The 18,104-nt window shown below is 39.3% G+C and overlaps 1 protein-coding gene across 1 annotated transcript; it reads right to left on the bottom strand.

Annotated features, from left to right (window-relative positions):
- Positions 1 to 101: 101 nt before the first annotated feature.
- Positions 102 to 17,804, bottom strand: stag2a (STAG2 cohesin complex component a). Its single transcript, XM_070843092.1, has 34 exons — positions 17,608 to 17,804; positions 14,561 to 14,681; positions 14,326 to 14,404; positions 13,689 to 13,847; positions 13,463 to 13,559; positions 13,285 to 13,361; positions 12,700 to 12,904; positions 12,426 to 12,577; positions 11,217 to 11,290; positions 10,821 to 10,944; positions 10,326 to 10,424; positions 10,073 to 10,152; positions 9,560 to 9,667; positions 9,151 to 9,259; positions 8,828 to 8,945; positions 8,611 to 8,714; positions 8,430 to 8,522; positions 8,244 to 8,333; positions 7,944 to 8,147; positions 7,760 to 7,830; positions 7,512 to 7,599; positions 6,904 to 6,984; positions 6,226 to 6,318; positions 5,927 to 6,101; positions 5,683 to 5,822; positions 5,494 to 5,595; positions 4,983 to 5,131; positions 4,771 to 4,899; positions 4,456 to 4,661; positions 4,061 to 4,301; positions 3,844 to 3,954; positions 3,574 to 3,700; positions 2,751 to 2,828; positions 102 to 2,239 (listed from the first exon to the last, which is right to left on the bottom strand). Exons 2-34 carry the CDS (start codon positions 14,602 to 14,604, stop codon positions 2,216 to 2,218), a joined length of 3,831 nt encoding a protein of 1,276 aa, XP_070699193.1. The 5' UTR covers positions 14,605 to 14,681; positions 17,608 to 17,804; the 3' UTR covers positions 102 to 2,215.
- Positions 17,805 to 18,104: the final 300 nt, after the last annotated feature.

The following is an 18,104-nucleotide window of genomic DNA, read 5'->3' as shown; positions in this document are numbered from 1 at the left end:
AGCTGAATTTAATAAGTTCTTTCATTTGCATGAAATATTTTATAAACTAAAATATATATGAAGACGAAATTCTAATTCAGAAGTATCGATTGACACTCACGTTGTTAAAATCATCACACCGTCGCAGTTTATTCTGTTCATGTTACATCTCCAGACATAAATACAAATTTTAAAGGATGCAATGGGCAATTTGAAAAAAAGAATAAAACAAAAATTTTAATATACACAAATATTTAAATATGAGTCAACGTACAGATGTATGCACATTTTCAGCAGTTCAATGCAAAAACAGAAAAGATCCAAAATGAAAAGATTAATGTAAATTTACAGGCAATTCTAAGATGTATTTTTCTCATCTGCCTAAAATGGATAGTTAGTAAATAAATGGTAGTGTTTATGACCATGTGATCTGTTTGTCCAGTTTATAGGGAGAATATGAAGAAATAAGGGATTTGTCTCTAACTACAATATGAATACATCGTTTTCCATAAAATCTGCCAACCAGGCCGGTACATGGAGGTAAAGAAATATCGCAACAATCCATTGAAAGACAAACAAAACAATGTGCTGTATATACTTGCAAATTAGTAGGTTAACTTCAAATAGTTACATTCTATTTCTTTAACTTTTCCCTAAAATTTTAAGCAAACAGAAACGGCAAATATAAAATAAAATAAGCACCAATTCACAATATATTACACATCTGTAATTGTATAATATACAATTCTGATACTATAATAGTCGACTAAATATTTCTAAAACTTTGTAATTCAGAATCATTCGATCACTCCTATTCACGCGACAGTGGTACATCAAATAAATTGGCGTTTTAAAAAAATCCTCTGCACACTTAACAACTAGAAAAAAAAAACCACACACACACACACACACACCTTTTTTTCAACCATTTTTCAAATCCTTTCTTCTACCGCTTGCAATTATGGCATGTCTGTATTATCAGATATTATTGGATACTATACAGTGGAGAAAAATAGTCAAGATATAGGAGAGGTTACATGTTTAAAGTTGAGTTAAAATCTTATGTATGACACTGCGAAAGCTTCCAATATTAAAAAATAATGTAAGATGCAGCCATCAATTTGTCCAATTACCACATCTGAGCAATGAAATACTTTTGCACTCATTCATTATAGAGATGAAAGGAAAATACAAACAGTTGGCCATATCTATAGTAACATAATCATTTTCATTAAAAAGGATTATTTCAGCATCTATGTGAAATAACATGATTAGAAACCATTATTTTACATTTGATTGTCATTACAAAATATCTATAAATCAAAGTCATCTATAAGGTATAAAAGCAGAACACATACATTTCTAAAAAATACCATCACAAAGAAATCTGAGAGTGTCGTATATCATTTGTGGCAAGGCCTTTGAACAGTATGAGACGCCAGTTCACATTATACTTTACTGTGTACATGTTTTCGATATATGGCTACATGCCATGCCAAAGTCTACAGTTTAAAAGTACAGCAGGTGAACGCAATATCACTGACACCTTTACAATGTAATGCAGCCCATTTCAATCGCGCTGCAAAAAATACCGTCTTTATGAAGTGCATTATGTTTAGATTGCGTCAGAGAGGCATTGATTGGAGCCAATGATAATTTCTAAAAAAATAGTATGGCTGTAAAATTACCATAGAGTTGAATTAACACCTCTTTGACAAAGTGCAGTGTCATTATAGTGTCCAACAACAACTGAACGCTACAAGCATCATAAAAGTAGTACTGTTTTGCAGGGCTATTACATTTCTATCCACTGGTGTTCATGAAATTGTATTCACCCCTCCGGTATAATGGCCACTATGTATTTACATCAGACAATTTTTGTCTACTGAATGAAAAAGATTAAAGGTATATGTTATTCATTTGAATTTCAGTCTGTTATTGTCAACTCACCATGAACTGGCCACATCATGTTGTTTTTAGAGAAACTGAACAAAAACAAAAACATTTCTGCTGCAGTGTATACATAGAGTCCGGTGAGTGAAAATATCAGAATAAAATTTTAATTCGAGCTCTCCCTCTAAGTTTTAACAAAGTGTTGAAGAGGCAAACATTGGTGTTTCACAAACCATTTACAGTAGTGTATTTCGCTCCGTTCTGATTTTCACAGAGAACAGTCATCCATCAGATCTTCCAAGGATTTTGAAAAACACATTCTCCTTGATGCATCCAATTTGTTTTAGAACATCGGAACATTGAGAACCTAAACAACAAAAAATACAGGTGTCATTTAGAAATCCACAATCTTATAAGTAGAAAAAAAAAATGTTTGGTTTCAGAACATGAGTGTAGTAAGCCTTTTCAGGACATGTTATTGTTTGGGCATTCATGCATTTGTGTGAAATGCACTTTTCATTTTGTGATAACAGTACAGCATCTGCTTAAATTAATACAAGGACTAAAGAATCAGTTTTATACATACAATATAGTCTGTTAATATTTGGAAAGTAGTTGGGTGAAAAGTGATTTTATAGACATTTATATGGAAATTTTGATGCTTTTTTTGCCATCATGGTTAAAATGGGAATCCACTGTAAATTCAGTGTATTCTATTGCTATTGCTGCCAACCTCCATGATGGAGAAACCTACAAATGTGTCAGATGCACCTTTAGTATAGGATGTTGTGTGCTGTAATAGATAAATAGTATTCATAATTATCTCTAAATCATTAGAAAACAAATTATCACGTTTATGAGAAGTGAAACATTCTTACTGAATCATCCATGATGGAAGATGGATCAAAGTAGTCTGGCTTTAGTTCAGTTCTTTCTCTGCGATTCTTTGATGCCGGCTGAAAAATAACAGCTTAGTCAGAACAGTACTCGCTTTGAGCTGCAAAGTTTGCAAAAACATGCAGAGCGAATATACAATATCAACAGTGGTAATCAAATTCTGAATAGTATGCTGATGTGCAAATTCTGATATTTGGCGCCACAAGGAAGCAACAACATTTGTTTTATTTGGAGGAAACTTGTTCAGAGGCATGACAGGATCACATGGACCATTAAAATGTGTCTGAGGAGCTCATAACATTTACTGTAGATATTTGCCCACCTTAAGCTGCAGTCTGTTTGTATTTGTGGTTCACAAAATCTAGATTAGCATTTCTTGATCTATTTCTATAATAACAATGTAACAAATGACAATGTGAAAGGGGTCACTTGTAGTGATGAACCTACACAGTATTATCACCTGAAGCTGCAGCTCTCACCGTTCTTATAGCGTCATTTTCAGCTGCAGCTGTTTTCACCAAAATAGCTCTAAAAACCTACAAAACCTACTACCTGCCCGGCACCAAACAGCAGCCAGACACATTTAGCTTCTAAATGGTGAACATAGTGGAACACTTAGCAGCAAGAGGGCCAGATATTTTCATACATTCACCATGGGGACACAAACGCTACTTCAAATGAATGATAATGTTGCTCCATAACTGCTGGATGTGTAAAACAGCGACTGACTGCTAACAACTTTGTCAAATCAACTTTAAAGGTCAGTATCAGCGCTCACAACTTCATTTATTGCAGTTTCATTACCAGATCGATGTCCATTGTGTCAAAATCCATGCCCTCATTGATGTCCTCCAAGCGGTCCTCTGATGACATCATCACATCCTCCACTATCGGCTCCTCGTCATCTTCCATGAGCCCAGAGCCTCGACGACTGAGGAGTACACAAAGATACTTGTTACGGGATTTCACACTCTTGTCTATTCGCTGGATATTATTTAAAAAAAAACGAATTCCTCAGCTTTCTCCCACAATTCAAACCTATTTAATGTACTCTGAAGAGGAGTGCCATCTCACATTGCTTGCTGCATGTGGTTCCTCATCTTGGCATAGTGCATGCTAACCCGCTCTTGCTGCTGACGTGCCTCCGCTTGTTGCCTCTGTGTCAACATCCACGTAACTTGAGTGCTGTGGGACAGTGTTCAGTATTTAATATGACTTCATAATTCCCATAGTTTAACAAAAGGTGTACAAGATCCTGTGAATTAACATGCATGTAGATAGGTGTTTGTACTTGTAATCAATGGCGGTCTGGTGGTGATGGTGTGGCTGCTGCTGGGGAGGCACGGGCTGATGGGGATGCTGCTCTGTTGGCATGGTGAATGCGGCTGTGTAGCTGTCCTCTGGCCTCATCTTCTTTGGATCCCTCAGTACAGTGGAGGTGAGGTGGGGCGAATGCATCATCGCTGGCGTATGCACGCTCTGCTCACGGTTCACCCAAACTGCATCACTGCTGCTGCAGCTGTTCTCCTCAGCTACAGAAAATAGTTTATTAAATGACACGAATTCAAAGGCAAAAAACACTACCACTTCCTGCAACAAGCAGATAAAATTATTTTGTTTAATCTAAGAGAGGGGGGATAATTCTTATAGTGCACAAAGTAAATCTTGACCAACCAAACTGCTCACCTTCGGGCAATTTCCTTTTGCCACCAGTGGCTGGCTTGGACTTCTTACTCCTGGCGGACCCTCGACTGCTGATCCCACTGATGACAGACATGGTGTCGTCGTCCCCACCAACCTGCAGGGAGTTCCTGTATGAGATGAGGGGCAGCCAGCAGTCCTCTCGCTGCAGGGCCATCTGAAACGTCATGAACCGCTCCAGGTACATGTGACTGTAGAAGTGTCAGAATGACAACAGTCACAGTTAGGACCTTTTCAGAGTTCCTCGTCAGCTCCATGCTCACCACAAACATAAACCATGGTCTTGTGGCTCAAACTTACACTGTTCTCTTGTCCTGCCGAATTAGTTTGCTAGAGAATTCGCTCAGGATGTCCAAAAAGGCTATATTGAGAGGTGGACCCCCCTCTCCTTGGGTACTAGGTTCCTTAAAAGCAAACTCAATCCCATCCCTAAAACAAATACAGAGGGAGAGGGTGAATGAAAATAATTGAGTTGCATACATATCTCTAAATGACTGAATCTGGTTACTTACTTATGTAGCATGGCAATGGCCTCCCTGGTCTTCATCTGATCCAAGCCAAATGTCAATGAGAAGCGTCGGGCGAGCTCTTTTATGCCACAAAAAGCTGATGATGAGCGGTCAACACTGAAGCCAAGTTCAGACAGCATCTCATTGAATAACTACAGAGGGAAAAAAAAGAGAAAGGCTTTTCCCACATTTCTTTAGAGGTGGTTTTGAAGACTGGGAGGTATAAATCTTACACTGAATGCATTTGTGATCTGTTCAGTCAGCTGTGGCGCACTTTATTTCTATTATAATTCAACCTTAAGAAGACCAGAACCTTCCTCTGAGTACGTGACACAAGTGAAGCCTCGTAGATTAACATGAAACTCAGTAAACCTTTTCATATTTTGTTTTAGATAATCTGAAACATTTGCTGGCACCAAAGGTCTACTAGTGTGTCTAAAAAATGAAACAGGCGACAGTAAATATGCTGTCTTTTCACAAATTATTAAGTCTCCACCTGGGCAAGGAATCTTACCGTTTGCAGGCTCAATATGAGTGTCTTTGCACATTGTATTTTGTCGATTTGTCTTGTTTTACTCATCGTTTCCTTGATGATATCTCCATAGTCATTGTAATACTAAGGAGAAAGAGAAGAAAGACTTTTAAGAAGAGCAGGAGGGGAGGAATTCCTTATAATGGATTTAAAAAGGGGGTTTAAGCCTACCCTCATATACTGTTTAAATATATCTGCTCCAGTGTTCATTTCCACAACATTGTAAATGATTAATTTGCAATAGGCAGCTAAAAGGTTTCTTCGTTTGTGTAGAGCCTCAATTTTGCTGGCTTCATCATCTTGCTGTCCATCTGAAAAACAAAATAATACAAATATATAAAATATATATATATAAAAAAAAAATAAACCACTTTTCACTTTTCACATCTGAGGCTACTTGGTGATCGACTCTGACCTGTGCTGTTGTTGTCATCATCCGGATCAATAAAAACTTGATCCAGAATGAAGTTGAGCAGCTCTGCCTGTAAAGAAGAGTCTGGTGTAAAGACCAGAGGCTCCAGTTGTTCCCGGCCTGAAGACATGATTTGGTGACTGAAGATCAACAACAGATCACATAGTATGGTGAAGGCCTGGAATAAACACAACACTTCAGCATTTATGGAAATACTGACCAACCAAATATTCAGTGGTAATGAGGAATGACTGTGTGGGAAAGCCAGGGATAAAAGAACAGTCCTATCTGCTCAGCCCCACCTGTTCTTTAACTGCAGTGCTGATGCTGTTAAGGTAACGCTGACATATTAAACAGAAAGCTCTCATTTGCTTTCTTAAGGTCACCATGTCACCCTGAAAGAGGCAAATGTTCAGTTAGACAGTTGATAAGTGAACAAAGCACACTCTTTTCAAATGAACTAGTTAAAAGTTAGGACTGTATTGATACATCTATATCAATTTAAAAATAACAGTCCAAAAATTGAGATATGGCACAGTAAATCAGTAACACTATTACTGATGCAGTAACAGCATCAGTAATTGTTCAAACCAGCTATACTTGATGGAAACTGGTGCTACTTACTGACAGCTTAAGTGGTCAATTAATGCCAAAATCAGTCCTTGAGAAAACCAATAGCTTCCTTAATGCATTTTGTTAGTATGACAAAGTAAAAGATGTAGTAAAAGGTACTTTGTGTTAGACTTGAAGGGAATACCACTTAGCATATATAATCAAAAACCTACACTCTTAAAAGAGCTCAGTAATAATGTTCTTTTATTACTGCAGTTATTTGATTTGACAGCAAACGCAAAACAGAGTGGAGAAAAATTATGATTATGGTCAAAAATGAAAGTGATAGCCCACGTTCACCTGTCCACACCAACACTTACTTTGCCACGTATTCCAAAACATGTGTCATGAACACAGTGTATAAATACCTTTAATGAACTGCCTTCCGAGACCTTCGCTAGATGCCACAGGATGATGTAATGTGTGCACTGCATTGCGTGAATCACAATCTGGGGGGGAAGGAGGGAGGCAGATCAGATGAACCGTAATGTTCAATGCAATCTGTGAATTTACATGTGCTCAAGTTACTTGGAGATGTGCATTTAATATGTGCTCAAGTTACTCGGAGAGATATATACATAAATAAAGGGTAGCGGGTTTCTAATTGATTTGAGGAAGGAGCTTCCTCACAGTGCATGTGTGTCTGAATATCAGAAATAGCCTACAGACTTGTAGACCTTTCAATGGAATTATTTCAAATACGAACAACTCTCGGTTCATTTCCCTACCTCAAGTTTTTCTCATGTAAAAAGCTGATTAGGAACCCTGATACCCATGAATACAGCCAAAATTTCTCTAATCCCTTAGCCTGATTACTGAATAGATTTCCTTGTTTACATGTTTAAGAAATCAGCTTAATGGAGAACACTGCATGTAACCGGGATAGTTAAATGCATGTAAACGCACTGATTGGCTTTCATATTTTGAAGACGTTACTGACAAAGTTAGATAAGACCATGTGTTGGAGCTGCAATACCTGTTCAGGCATATCCCCGTTCTGCAGACCTGTGTTGAGTAGCCTGTAGTTGCTGGTGAAGAGATCCCACTTAGAGAGGTCATGTGCACTGGAAGCAAAAAGAATGCAAATGATAAATAATACTACTATTATAAAATAATTCATGCAAATATCATTATTTACATCTTACCTCATAAAAGAAAAAAATGGAAATGCTATTACTCAGCCAACAATCTATTGAAATCATAAGCACAAATGTGTTGTTTTACTTGTGGAAGGCGCTGATCTTCTTGAGTGTGGAGAGGACCTGGTAGGCATCATCCTCATCTGGTTCTTCACCCTGACAAACAGTAGATCAATCCTGTGAAATCCTGGACATGCACCCTTGCCTCTACACCTGTGAACATGCTTTCAAACAATCCAAGGGAAAAAAAATCCTTTTACAGCACTCACCTCTTGTAGGAAGTCCTCCAGGAGTCTATTGAACTTGTCTATAAGTTCATCCAGGAGCTGGGAGCGGGCGATGTCCACGCGGTTGAAGATGGTGAACTCTTCATTGCAGAGATAGTGGTAGGTAGTGGAGCAGGCCTCCAGGACCTCGATGTCTGTGTGCTTATCCTGGACCTCCCAGACTTGCCGCAACAAGGCATCCAAATGCTTAATAAGAACCCAGAAGTACATAACATTGTTTCACTGGCACTGCATATAGAAAGGAAATTTACAAGTTTCATAATCTAAAAAAAACTGACAAACCTTTTCTAACCGGCCAGTTGTGTAGATGTCGAGATCAAAGTACTTTGGTATTTGTAGCAAATTGGTTACTTTATCAATATCAACGCAGTACTATGACAAGAAAAGAGAAAGCAGTTAAGTTCAATGGTTGGGATTCAAACACAGAAGTCAACTGTAGCAACTGTTGTGCAGAACACAAGTAATCACCTTTGCCAGTAGTAGAGGCAGCGCAACTGCAAACATCTCTGTGACCCGCGTCCGATCATCCAGCTGTGTTTTCTTCTCCTTTGCAGTCAGGACCTTTTCCATGCACAAAACCAACCATGTCAAGAAACCATTCAAGAAAGTTTAATCCTCTCCACATTGAACATGGCGACCAGACACTCACCCTCTTCCCTGTGCCTCTGCCGACTGGAGGGTGGCATTCACAAGCCTGCCGAATGGCACAGAGCATGATCTCAACCAGAGCTGTCTCCTGGCGATCAGTCAGGGCTAAAAACCATAAACACAGATAGTTACTGACTGTGTGATGATGACTGACTGGGTACCAATCAAAAGAAAAAGGGAATATGAGCCCGTAATTATCTGAAAGAGTGGACCCTTACCCTCCTCTCCTGGCATGGGCTCATCCAGCAGCAGGCTGATCATAGTCTCCCAGTCCTTCAGCAGCTCGGATGCACACTCCCACAAGCTGTCCACCAAGTAGGCCCCATGTTCATGGAGCTATTAAAATCAAAATGACAATGTTGATAATTTGCCTAAATTGGAACAACTTTTGACTGAAAATAAAAGCGTAATTCAAGTGTAATTCAAAAATAATATAAACAAATTTCAACACCCAAAAAGCATTAACAGACTTCTTAAGATGGACATTTTTTGTTCAGTGACAAAATATCCAGAAGTGAGACACAGAGGCTTCGCTGGTTACCTCACTCTCCAAGAAGAAGAAGACAGTAGTCTTGATAAGGCTGCCATTGAGGCTCTGCCTGCCCCTCCTGGGTAGTCCCTCCTCATCAGGACCTTGATGGCTGAACAGCCTTCAACCAGCACAACACAAAAAGCTATTAGAAATGTCTGGTGAAGGCAGGTGGAATAAACTGCTGCTCTGTCTGTAGTTCCTTTGGGAACACAATGAGGTTGGACAAACATGTCATGTATTCAGTCACCAGATTTTGTGATTTCACTGGATTTCCCCATTCACTTAAAAACAATGGCAAAATAGCTTTTCACTGTTTTTGCTCACACAGTCAACTTGGCAAGCACAACAATTCTTTACATTCCTGTTTTTGCTGTTAATGTATCAGATTACAGCAAACACTTCGCAACAAATCACTTACTTCTTAAACAGAAATTCTCCAGCTGAAATGGCAATGGGTCGATGTGCAGAGTAAACCAGATGATATACGCTCTCACAGTCCTCTGCTGTCAGAACCTCATCACTACTCCTGTTAGATGGAATAATGCAATAATCTCAGTAATAAAGATGATAAAGCTGTGATTGACAAAGATGAGCATTTAGAATTAGACTTCAAGAGAAATGTCTGAAATGGTTTGTTTTCAACCTCACAGAGGTTTTTCGGATCAGGAAGAAAATAGGAATATAAAATCTCACAAAATATGGTAATATTCTTCCCATTTTAGATCTAGTAACAGTCCTCTCAGCTATTAACTAAAATGATTTGTGAGCAATAGACAAGTGTAATGTCTTTGTGGCAAAACGTTATTATCTGTAGCACGATTTTGTGTGTTTATCGTGTTGAATCTAATGAGCGTTATGTCACATAATACGGTTTCATAAAACAAGTTCAAAAGCACAATGACTCCACTGAGAAGGAGAGGAGGTTACTCACTGTAAGACAAGCGTCAGAAGTTTAATAGCTTGCACTGCAACATCGTATTCCTTGTCCAGAGTCATAGACACAATGCGGTCCTGTGAATGAGAGTAAAATGATCTTTATTGCATTAATACATCATAGAATGCGTGGGTATAATGAAGTCCAAATTATGCTGTTGTTCTGTAAGTATCGGCGTAATTTCCAACACATTTCAGTGATGCACAAAAAGCATCTAACTCGTTCTGAGGTGCTGCAGCGGCTCGCTCACCTTGAAGCGACTTGTAAAGAGCTCCAGTCGTGCGCCGAGCTCCCTGCTGTAGAACAGGCCTTGCATGGCAGTCAGGCACTTCAGCCGTACCTCACCTTGCTGGATTCAAAGTAGAAATATAGAAAATGTATAAGATGCTTGAATTTGAAGTGATTTTTTCATTCGTTTGTCACGGCCTAAATAATTGACCAGATATTGATAGATAAGGTGATTTGGACTACATAACATTTAGTCCTCCAACAGTCAACCGTTCAGCTTGTCTCATGCTATGATATGGATCCATTTCTCATCATGATTTAGATCAGGAAAGCATCATAAGTTATACTCGTATCCTATGCATAAAAGAAAATAAATGATAGGCAATGATAATGATAATGGTTAGTTTGATTCAAACTGAGGTTAGAAGTTTAAATTTGAACATTTTCATATGTTTTTCGCCACTTTATCTGCTTCTCTTGAGTGTGCCGGTTACACAGATGCTTTCTGTTAGCTCACCTTGTCGTGCATTGTCCAGCCAACGTATTTGAGGTAACTGTCATTGAGGAAGGCGTCACTGTACAGCTTCATCCACACTCCAATCTCTTCAATGCAAATAGCTCGGATTTCAGCAATGGCATCGCTGGCAAACAGAAGAGAATTAATTACATGTCGCTAGGCCTGTCACAGGCTTATGTGTAAACACACCTCTTCAATGATGTTAGGTCTCAAACTAAAATCACAGGGACTCATACTGGCGTTGACATTACATTCACACTAGAGGGCGCCAAAAAGCCAAAAATGAACACTGAGTGGTTCCTGCTTATTGTCATAAGGCTTAAGTGTGCTTAGCGGCACCTCACTGAAATCTCACGGTCAACATACGATATGCAAGTCAATCAAGGGTTCACATACCGATATCTGTGAACAAATACTCCTTTGAAAATTGCATTCATCATGTTTTCAATTTCATCTTGATTTTCTTGAAGCTGGAAGATAAGCACAGAGATACATTTCACATAATTTGCATGAAGATAACCCCCCAAAATCCCCTTGTTCTGCCTTTTTCAGCCCTCAAACACAAAAACGAAAACCATTACTTTAAAGTGGTTTTGCAGGGAAATTTCTGATAGATCTGTTATTTTATTGATGTTTAAGTGTAAGGCGAGCATTATCTTATGTTTTGTTATTTTTAACAAATTTCAACTAACAATGTGTTGGTCAGCCAAAAGCCCATTAGCCTTTCTGTAGAGGTAAATCTTTAAAGATTTATTAAAAATTGGTCACATACTCCGTATATAGTTTCATCTTAAAAGGCTAAGTAGTTTCCCAAAACAGAAGTGACATACCACATTTGTTGTAATAATTTGTAACCATAGATTAATACGCGTTTGGTGCTGAAGTGAGTATTTACAGCAACAGGAAAGTGTATGTGAGGTTGACTCACTATGTGCTCATAGTGATGAAGAAACACTCACTGTTTTTGGACAAAAAGCTTTTAAACATGGACAATGGGCCTCATGCGAGAACATTTTGGTATTTTTGATCCCATGAGTATACCAAGTTGGATTCACCATACTCCCTTAATTGTCATACAACCTTGTCATAAATGGCTTATCTCAGCCTGTTGAGTGCCACCTGTTCATAAGGAGGTGCATGTTTGTGAAATTCATTAGCATGGTCAGCACCCCCACAATTGTCATACAAGGCCATTTGTTCCCCTACATTAATTATTGACAAAAAATGTTATCAAATAGAAGAAAGAATTTCACACTTCAACTGCAGTCAGAAATCAGCTAATTAATTTAGCAGCGTCAGTGGTAGTGTAAGGGGATCTGAAACAATGAAAAATATGAATGGTGCAGCTGTCAGCGACCTGCAGCTGTTGGAGTGACAGACTTTTTCAAACATCTATTGAACTGTATAAATTACTGTTCCAAAATATCACACTAAAATCAAAAACTCTCAGTAAATTTGAAGGTCATGATGATGATGTGAACGGAATAATAGTTTTGCATTAAGTTTGTCTCAGGTCTATATTTCACTTTAGCGAACTCTGGAATCCTAATTATACTCAAAATCAATTTAGATTTAAATGTAGTTGCAACTTATTTTTCTCCCCACCTCTTTACGCTTCTGTAACAGGAGCTCCAAGCGATCATTGGCCCTTTTTGCAACGACCTTGTTCCTCTCGGCCTCGTACTGTCTCTGCGTGTTGTCCATATTGATGCTCAGGTTCAGAGCGACGTTCACCAAGGCTGTCATCAACTTCATGGCTGACGAAGACAAAATAAGTTCAGATGCAGATGAAGGAATAACAGCTTCCGGAGAATAACAGCATGAACATGCAGACAGACACGGAGGAGAAATCAGATGAAATGTGCATGTTAGAACTGACCTGCTAGTGTGCTTGTATGTCTGAACGCCCTGACTTGTGAGTCAGACAGGCCGGTGAGCAGTGAGATGACTGTGTCCATCATATACTCGTCGTAGATGATGCTGTACTGACACTGACGCACCAGAACGGCAATGAAGTCACAGAAGCTTATCCTGAACTTCTTCCACTGTGGTCCTGACATAGTTAATGGATAGTCACCGCTGTCCTGTTTGATGATGACAGAGAGACGATCAAATTCAGGTCAGGAGGATCACATTTGTTTATGCGGCTAATTTTCTTTTATTCTTACCACATTAAAAACATCTCTTCACAGATTCATGTTTATGATTTCATTCATTACTTTTAGTTACTTTCGCGCCTTTACTATGGTCAAACCGAATAGATTTCAGAACAAAACTATTAACACAGCAATCAAAAAAATGTTCAAATGAAACTTTTGGTTTTCAAACTTTTGGATTTGCATTAATAAAAAATGTTTTGATTGCAGTCTCAAAAGTTTACTTCTATTCTGTTGGACGGCATAATAGACGCAAAAGTGACCTCATAAACATAAGTAAACAAATGTAAAGACACTGTGTGCATCACCTCATCAAACTCCTCTGTCATTTTTCGGATGATTTCAGAGTTCTGCATATTCCTGAACATCTCTCCACTCACAGCGCCTGTGTGAAGAATCACAAAATGACAGAAAAGATCACCAGATTAATTTGCTGCCAGGCACCCGACCGGCTGCATATTTAGACTCAGCATATCAGTGACTTACCTTTACAGCCAGAGCACTGAATGAAGAAGTTGATTAAGTCCAAGAGAGCAGTGTCCCTGTCGTGTTTGTATGCCTCAATCCAATCATCAACAACAGACTGGAAAAAAAAACAATGACATTTTACAATATAATTTACTCAAACTTGAAATATCACTGCGTGTTACAGACGATGATGAGAAACTACAAAACAAGACACAATCTCCTCACCCCGCTAGAGTCTACCCACCTGTGTGGCACTCTTCCCTATTTTAACCACCTCGAACAGGGTCATGTTGTCCATCCCGTTCTCCTGACGATGGCCATTCACCCAGCCAGAACCAGGGACCCTCCCTGCTCCGCCCCCTTTGGCCTTGTCTCCAAGCGCCTTCTTCCCTTTCCTGGCGGCCTGTTGGGGAGAACGATGTTGAACGGAAGAAAGAAAGTGTGTTATTGTGTTATCATAACTCTGAGCACAGCCAGTGTGCATTAAATGTGTGTGTAGACTGAATATCTTATCAGGTTACTGAGAATCAATAATCTGTCACAGTGTGAGACTAAATCATATTACAGACATCTGATGCAGACATTGATGACATTTTTGTGATCAAACACAACTGCTGCGCAACACACTGTCTCTACTCTGTGTTCTTGTTTATTTCAGTGAACTTTGTAAAGCACTGTGAGACAACTCTGTTATACAAAATAAATTGAATTGAATTGAATTGAATTGTTAGTCCAGTGACATACTGGGAACCAGTCCAGGGTGTTTCATTGTCTTTCACCCAATGCATGCTGGGATTGGCCCAAGTCTGCCTGTGACCCAGATTACACATGTACAGGTATGGAAAATGAATCAATGGAGATATAAGGGTTGAAAAACATACCGCTCCCTTCCCTGTCTTCGCATTTTTGCCATCCGGGTCCTCAAGGTCAGTATCTGAAGACAACTGAGATTCTGCCTCTCTGTGCACAACACATGAAGTCATTATGGGTAAGAAACAGACAAAAAATAGCATATGAGTTCCAGGGAATAACATGACAGTATACATACAAATGCAAAAAAAAAACGCTCAAAGACATGTTTAATTTGATAAAGCATTTCTGTGATGCACTGCTTACTGAGGAACTTGAAAGTCTGTGTGCAAATCCTGCGCTGCTATCATTTCTTTAACATTTTCTGGACGTGCTGGAGTAGGTGCTTCTACTGCTCTGGAGCAAGATGGTGTCTTCTCAGCTACACCTGAAAAATGAGACAAATCAGGGGAGTTTGTTGATGAATGATGACAGTAACACTGGCTGCAATAACTCCTGAACATATCACAGTACATCTTCTATGGTTCAGTTTCAAGACCACGTGTATCACTCAAGACCAAGGGATGAAGATAATGTGTTTGTTTAGATTGTCAGAAAAAGAGCAGGCCGTCAGATGCAATTGCCTGACAATGCACCACTCAGACGTCTCAGCAATAGGAAACCTGTGTATATACGATGATGGCGATGAGCATGAAGAGCAGACATTATGTTGGATGAAAGCCAAGACAGAGAAACAGTATTTGCTGTGGCTCAATGACGGTATACAACCTCAGCATAGCGACACTGTTGACAAAGCATTACAGGTTATATAAGTCATGTATCTGAAGGAAACCTCTAAATAAGTTCCAGTTGTTGCACGGCAGTAGCAGGTCTAGCTACTGAAGACATTACGCCATGTAAGTGACTGATTTTTCCACATACATGAAACAGGCTGTGAAATCTTGCTCATGAATTCACCACGTTTTGGCATCATCACTTTGAAAACAGCTCTAAATACAAGCATAAACTTGAAAATGAGCATAATATGGGACATTTAAATCTGACCTTGTGTTTCTCACTGAAATGTAAGTTTATTCTTAAGGTCAAACAGACATGATGGGTGCATTTCATAGCTTAAAAAACATTTATAAAGCCTGAAAAAGCATAGGCGTAAATGACAAAATAAGTGATGAATGAATGATGGTACTGGTGTTGTGCATGCTTGGCTCACTGTTATGATTTACTAGGACACTTGAGCATTAATGTTATTACGAACAGCTGTCCTTTCCTGTTGTGCCAAAATGTTTGAACTTGTGAATCAGTTTATTTTTGACTTCGAAAGTGCACAGTTGGAAATACAAGTAACATTTTCATTTTCATCATCCGCTGAATCACAACAATCTGCTTTTCAATGGTCTATTACTGATTAGCGCTGAAGTAATCAATCATCAATTATGATGAGTGATGTCACTTCAGAGTTGAATACGTTTTTTGTTCATCAGATAAAAATGCCAAGAATGTTAATGAATTGCATACACAGGGATTCAATGTATTTTATTCATGTTTTATATTTATCTCTTCCAGGCGCAAGTGTGTATTTACCTGTCTGAGGCTAATCTCTCAAACTACAGGACTGACCAGCCCAATATTTTTGTGCACATTTAGCATGTATGCTGAACTTCTCACCGTTGTGATGACTCAAAAGTTTTGAAAAACCTATTTTATTGACTCTTTTATATCATATTAACTATTGACTTCTGTTAACCAGCCGGTTTGTGCCATAAGAGATCAAAGACTGTTTCAGTTTTCTTTGTTTCTTCAGAATTGGAGCGTCTGCAGATTAATTCATGCCTAGTGTGTTATGATCCACTTACTCAAGGCACAATACAACATTAATATATCCCAGTTTGTGTTATCTTTTTTTTTAAACTTCAGTGAAACAATTACAGTATGCAACAAGTTCAAGACACCTTGTGTTTACAGCTTGTGAGTCTACACTCACATATGCCATGAGGACTTAGGAAATTATGCCAAAAATGGCCATTTATCACACTGCAGGTGGTTATCTAACAGAGCAGTGCGACACCTGTGCTGAGAAACCAACTCTAAATCCACTAGTTCATGCTGACAAAAATGAACACATGCATAAAGCTGCAGACGTGATAAATTCATCTCCAGGTCCCACCATAGTAAACAAATAGCACCTTTACTATCTATGACACATTGCAAAATCACCTGTAAGCTTGAGTTATACTTTAATCACATCATACATAAACGTAGATTTATGGTTTCATGCTGGTATAGAGTATGTTAGCATTATTTACAACCTAATCACACTGAGGGATGTGTGTGTGTGTGTGTGTGTGTACCCTGCACAGTCCACTTCTGTATGCTTATAATAACGAGTACACATCTGTATGCATTGGGGCACTGATCAAAGTGTATGTTAAACAAGCACATGAGCATTATACAGTTTTGTTTAAGGGTTTGTCACTTAACTAGACGGATAACATACTGTGTGTAGGTGCATCTTTCTACTTCATGACTAACTTTACAGCAGATATTGTTAGGGAAGGGAAATCTGCGGGGGCGTGTTTACACAACACTGACAGGCTGTGAGGAGCAGTCCCAGACTGCGATGTAAACATGGCATGGTTGTTGTCAGACGAGGGGCCTGACTTCGGACTACAAGAACCATAGATAGGAAAAGAAAGCATCCTGGGCTCTGGTGTGTTGCCTTCTTGGACAAATAATGTAGTGCTTCTCCTAAGTTTGCATGGCAGGTGGTTGTGATAGTAAACCCAAACGTTGACTACCTCTAATCTAAGACATCTCAAAGCCGCCCTGACACGCGCAGTGGTTTACTTCCGAACTACAAACTACAGATGTTTCCGAAGCTGCTGATTTCAATCCTCTCTCATCTCTTCCTGACGGGCCATCTTTGCTACGGCGGCTAACTAGCTAGTGCGAGCTAATGTAGCCGATATGTGATGCTACACCTGGCGCTGTCTTGTCAGCTTCCTTTAGACACTCTCCTCGACTGCTTTATTCATTCCGAGCTACGACTGTAAGAAATAGGGTCCACTTTGGGACTTTTATACATTTTCAGCATCAGATTAGTTGCTAGCTTGACTAGCATTGCCGTTAGCTTTAGCTAGCTGGCCAACAGGACCACTAGCTTCTTAGCGCCACGCCGCCATTAATAATGACGCTAATTCTAATTTAATATTATAACGTCACATTTCTATGTCAAGAAGTCCTGTTAACACGAGTGTCAAGTGCCTGACCGGCCACTCATTACAGCAGCATCGATGACAAACTCCCTGGATGTTAACGTAACGTTAAGCTATCCGCCATTTTACCTCAGTACTTACCTCGTTTTAAATCAAAGACGGACTGAAGCCCAACAATCCAAACGTTACGGACTTTGCAAAGAGGACGCCTTTGTTAATTTCCTGCACAAACTGTCATTTATGAAAACTCGGAAATAATAGTTTAATTTGCTAGCTAAGGTGAAGAAGCTCCTTGGTGGCTAGCATAGCAAGGCACAGTTTGTATTTTCGTTGTTATGCATGCAGCACACACACACCACCTGTCGGCGGCACCGTGAACTGCAGCCGTGAGCAGGTCTGAGAGAGCTCTGCACGGATGCTCCAACACCCACGGTGCTCCGATGACTCTCCTTACTTCATTTACTCGACTTTGTCCACTCATGTGTGAAATCCACCTGCATGTCTATGTGAGAGGGAACGTACTTTACCTAGACTTCACAGGTAACATCGCACATGTATTTGCACGTTGCACATACAAATGAATAAAGGTGTAATTCACAGATCATTTAAATACAAGTACAGATCAGGTAAAGGCCTTA

The sequence above is a fragment of the Pempheris klunzingeri genome, chromosome 14, assembly GCF_042242105.1.
Source record: "Pempheris klunzingeri isolate RE-2024b chromosome 14, fPemKlu1.hap1, whole genome shotgun sequence".
NCBI classification, from domain to species: Eukaryota; Metazoa; Chordata; class Actinopteri; order Acropomatiformes; family Pempheridae; genus Pempheris; species Pempheris klunzingeri.
The sequence above is the reverse complement of the archived record's forward strand: the minus strand, read 5'-3'. Positions and strand labels throughout refer to the sequence as shown.

What these genes read in the sequence shown, in the direction of transcription:
- stag2a (XM_070843092.1), bottom strand. Translation starts at nt 14,604, where the DNA reads ATGATAGCAGCGCAGGATTTGCACACAGACTTTCAAGTTCCTCA. An exon ending in TCAGTGCTCTGGCTGTAAAG is followed by an intron (nt 13,362 to 13,462) that starts GTAAGTCACTGA and finishes TTCTTCACACAG; the next exon opens with GCGCTGTGAGTGGAGAGATG. An exon ending in GCACTGCAGTTAAAGAACAG is followed by an intron (nt 6,102 to 6,225) that starts GTGGGGCTGAGC and finishes TGTTTATTCCAG; the next exon opens with GCCTTCACCATACTATGTGA.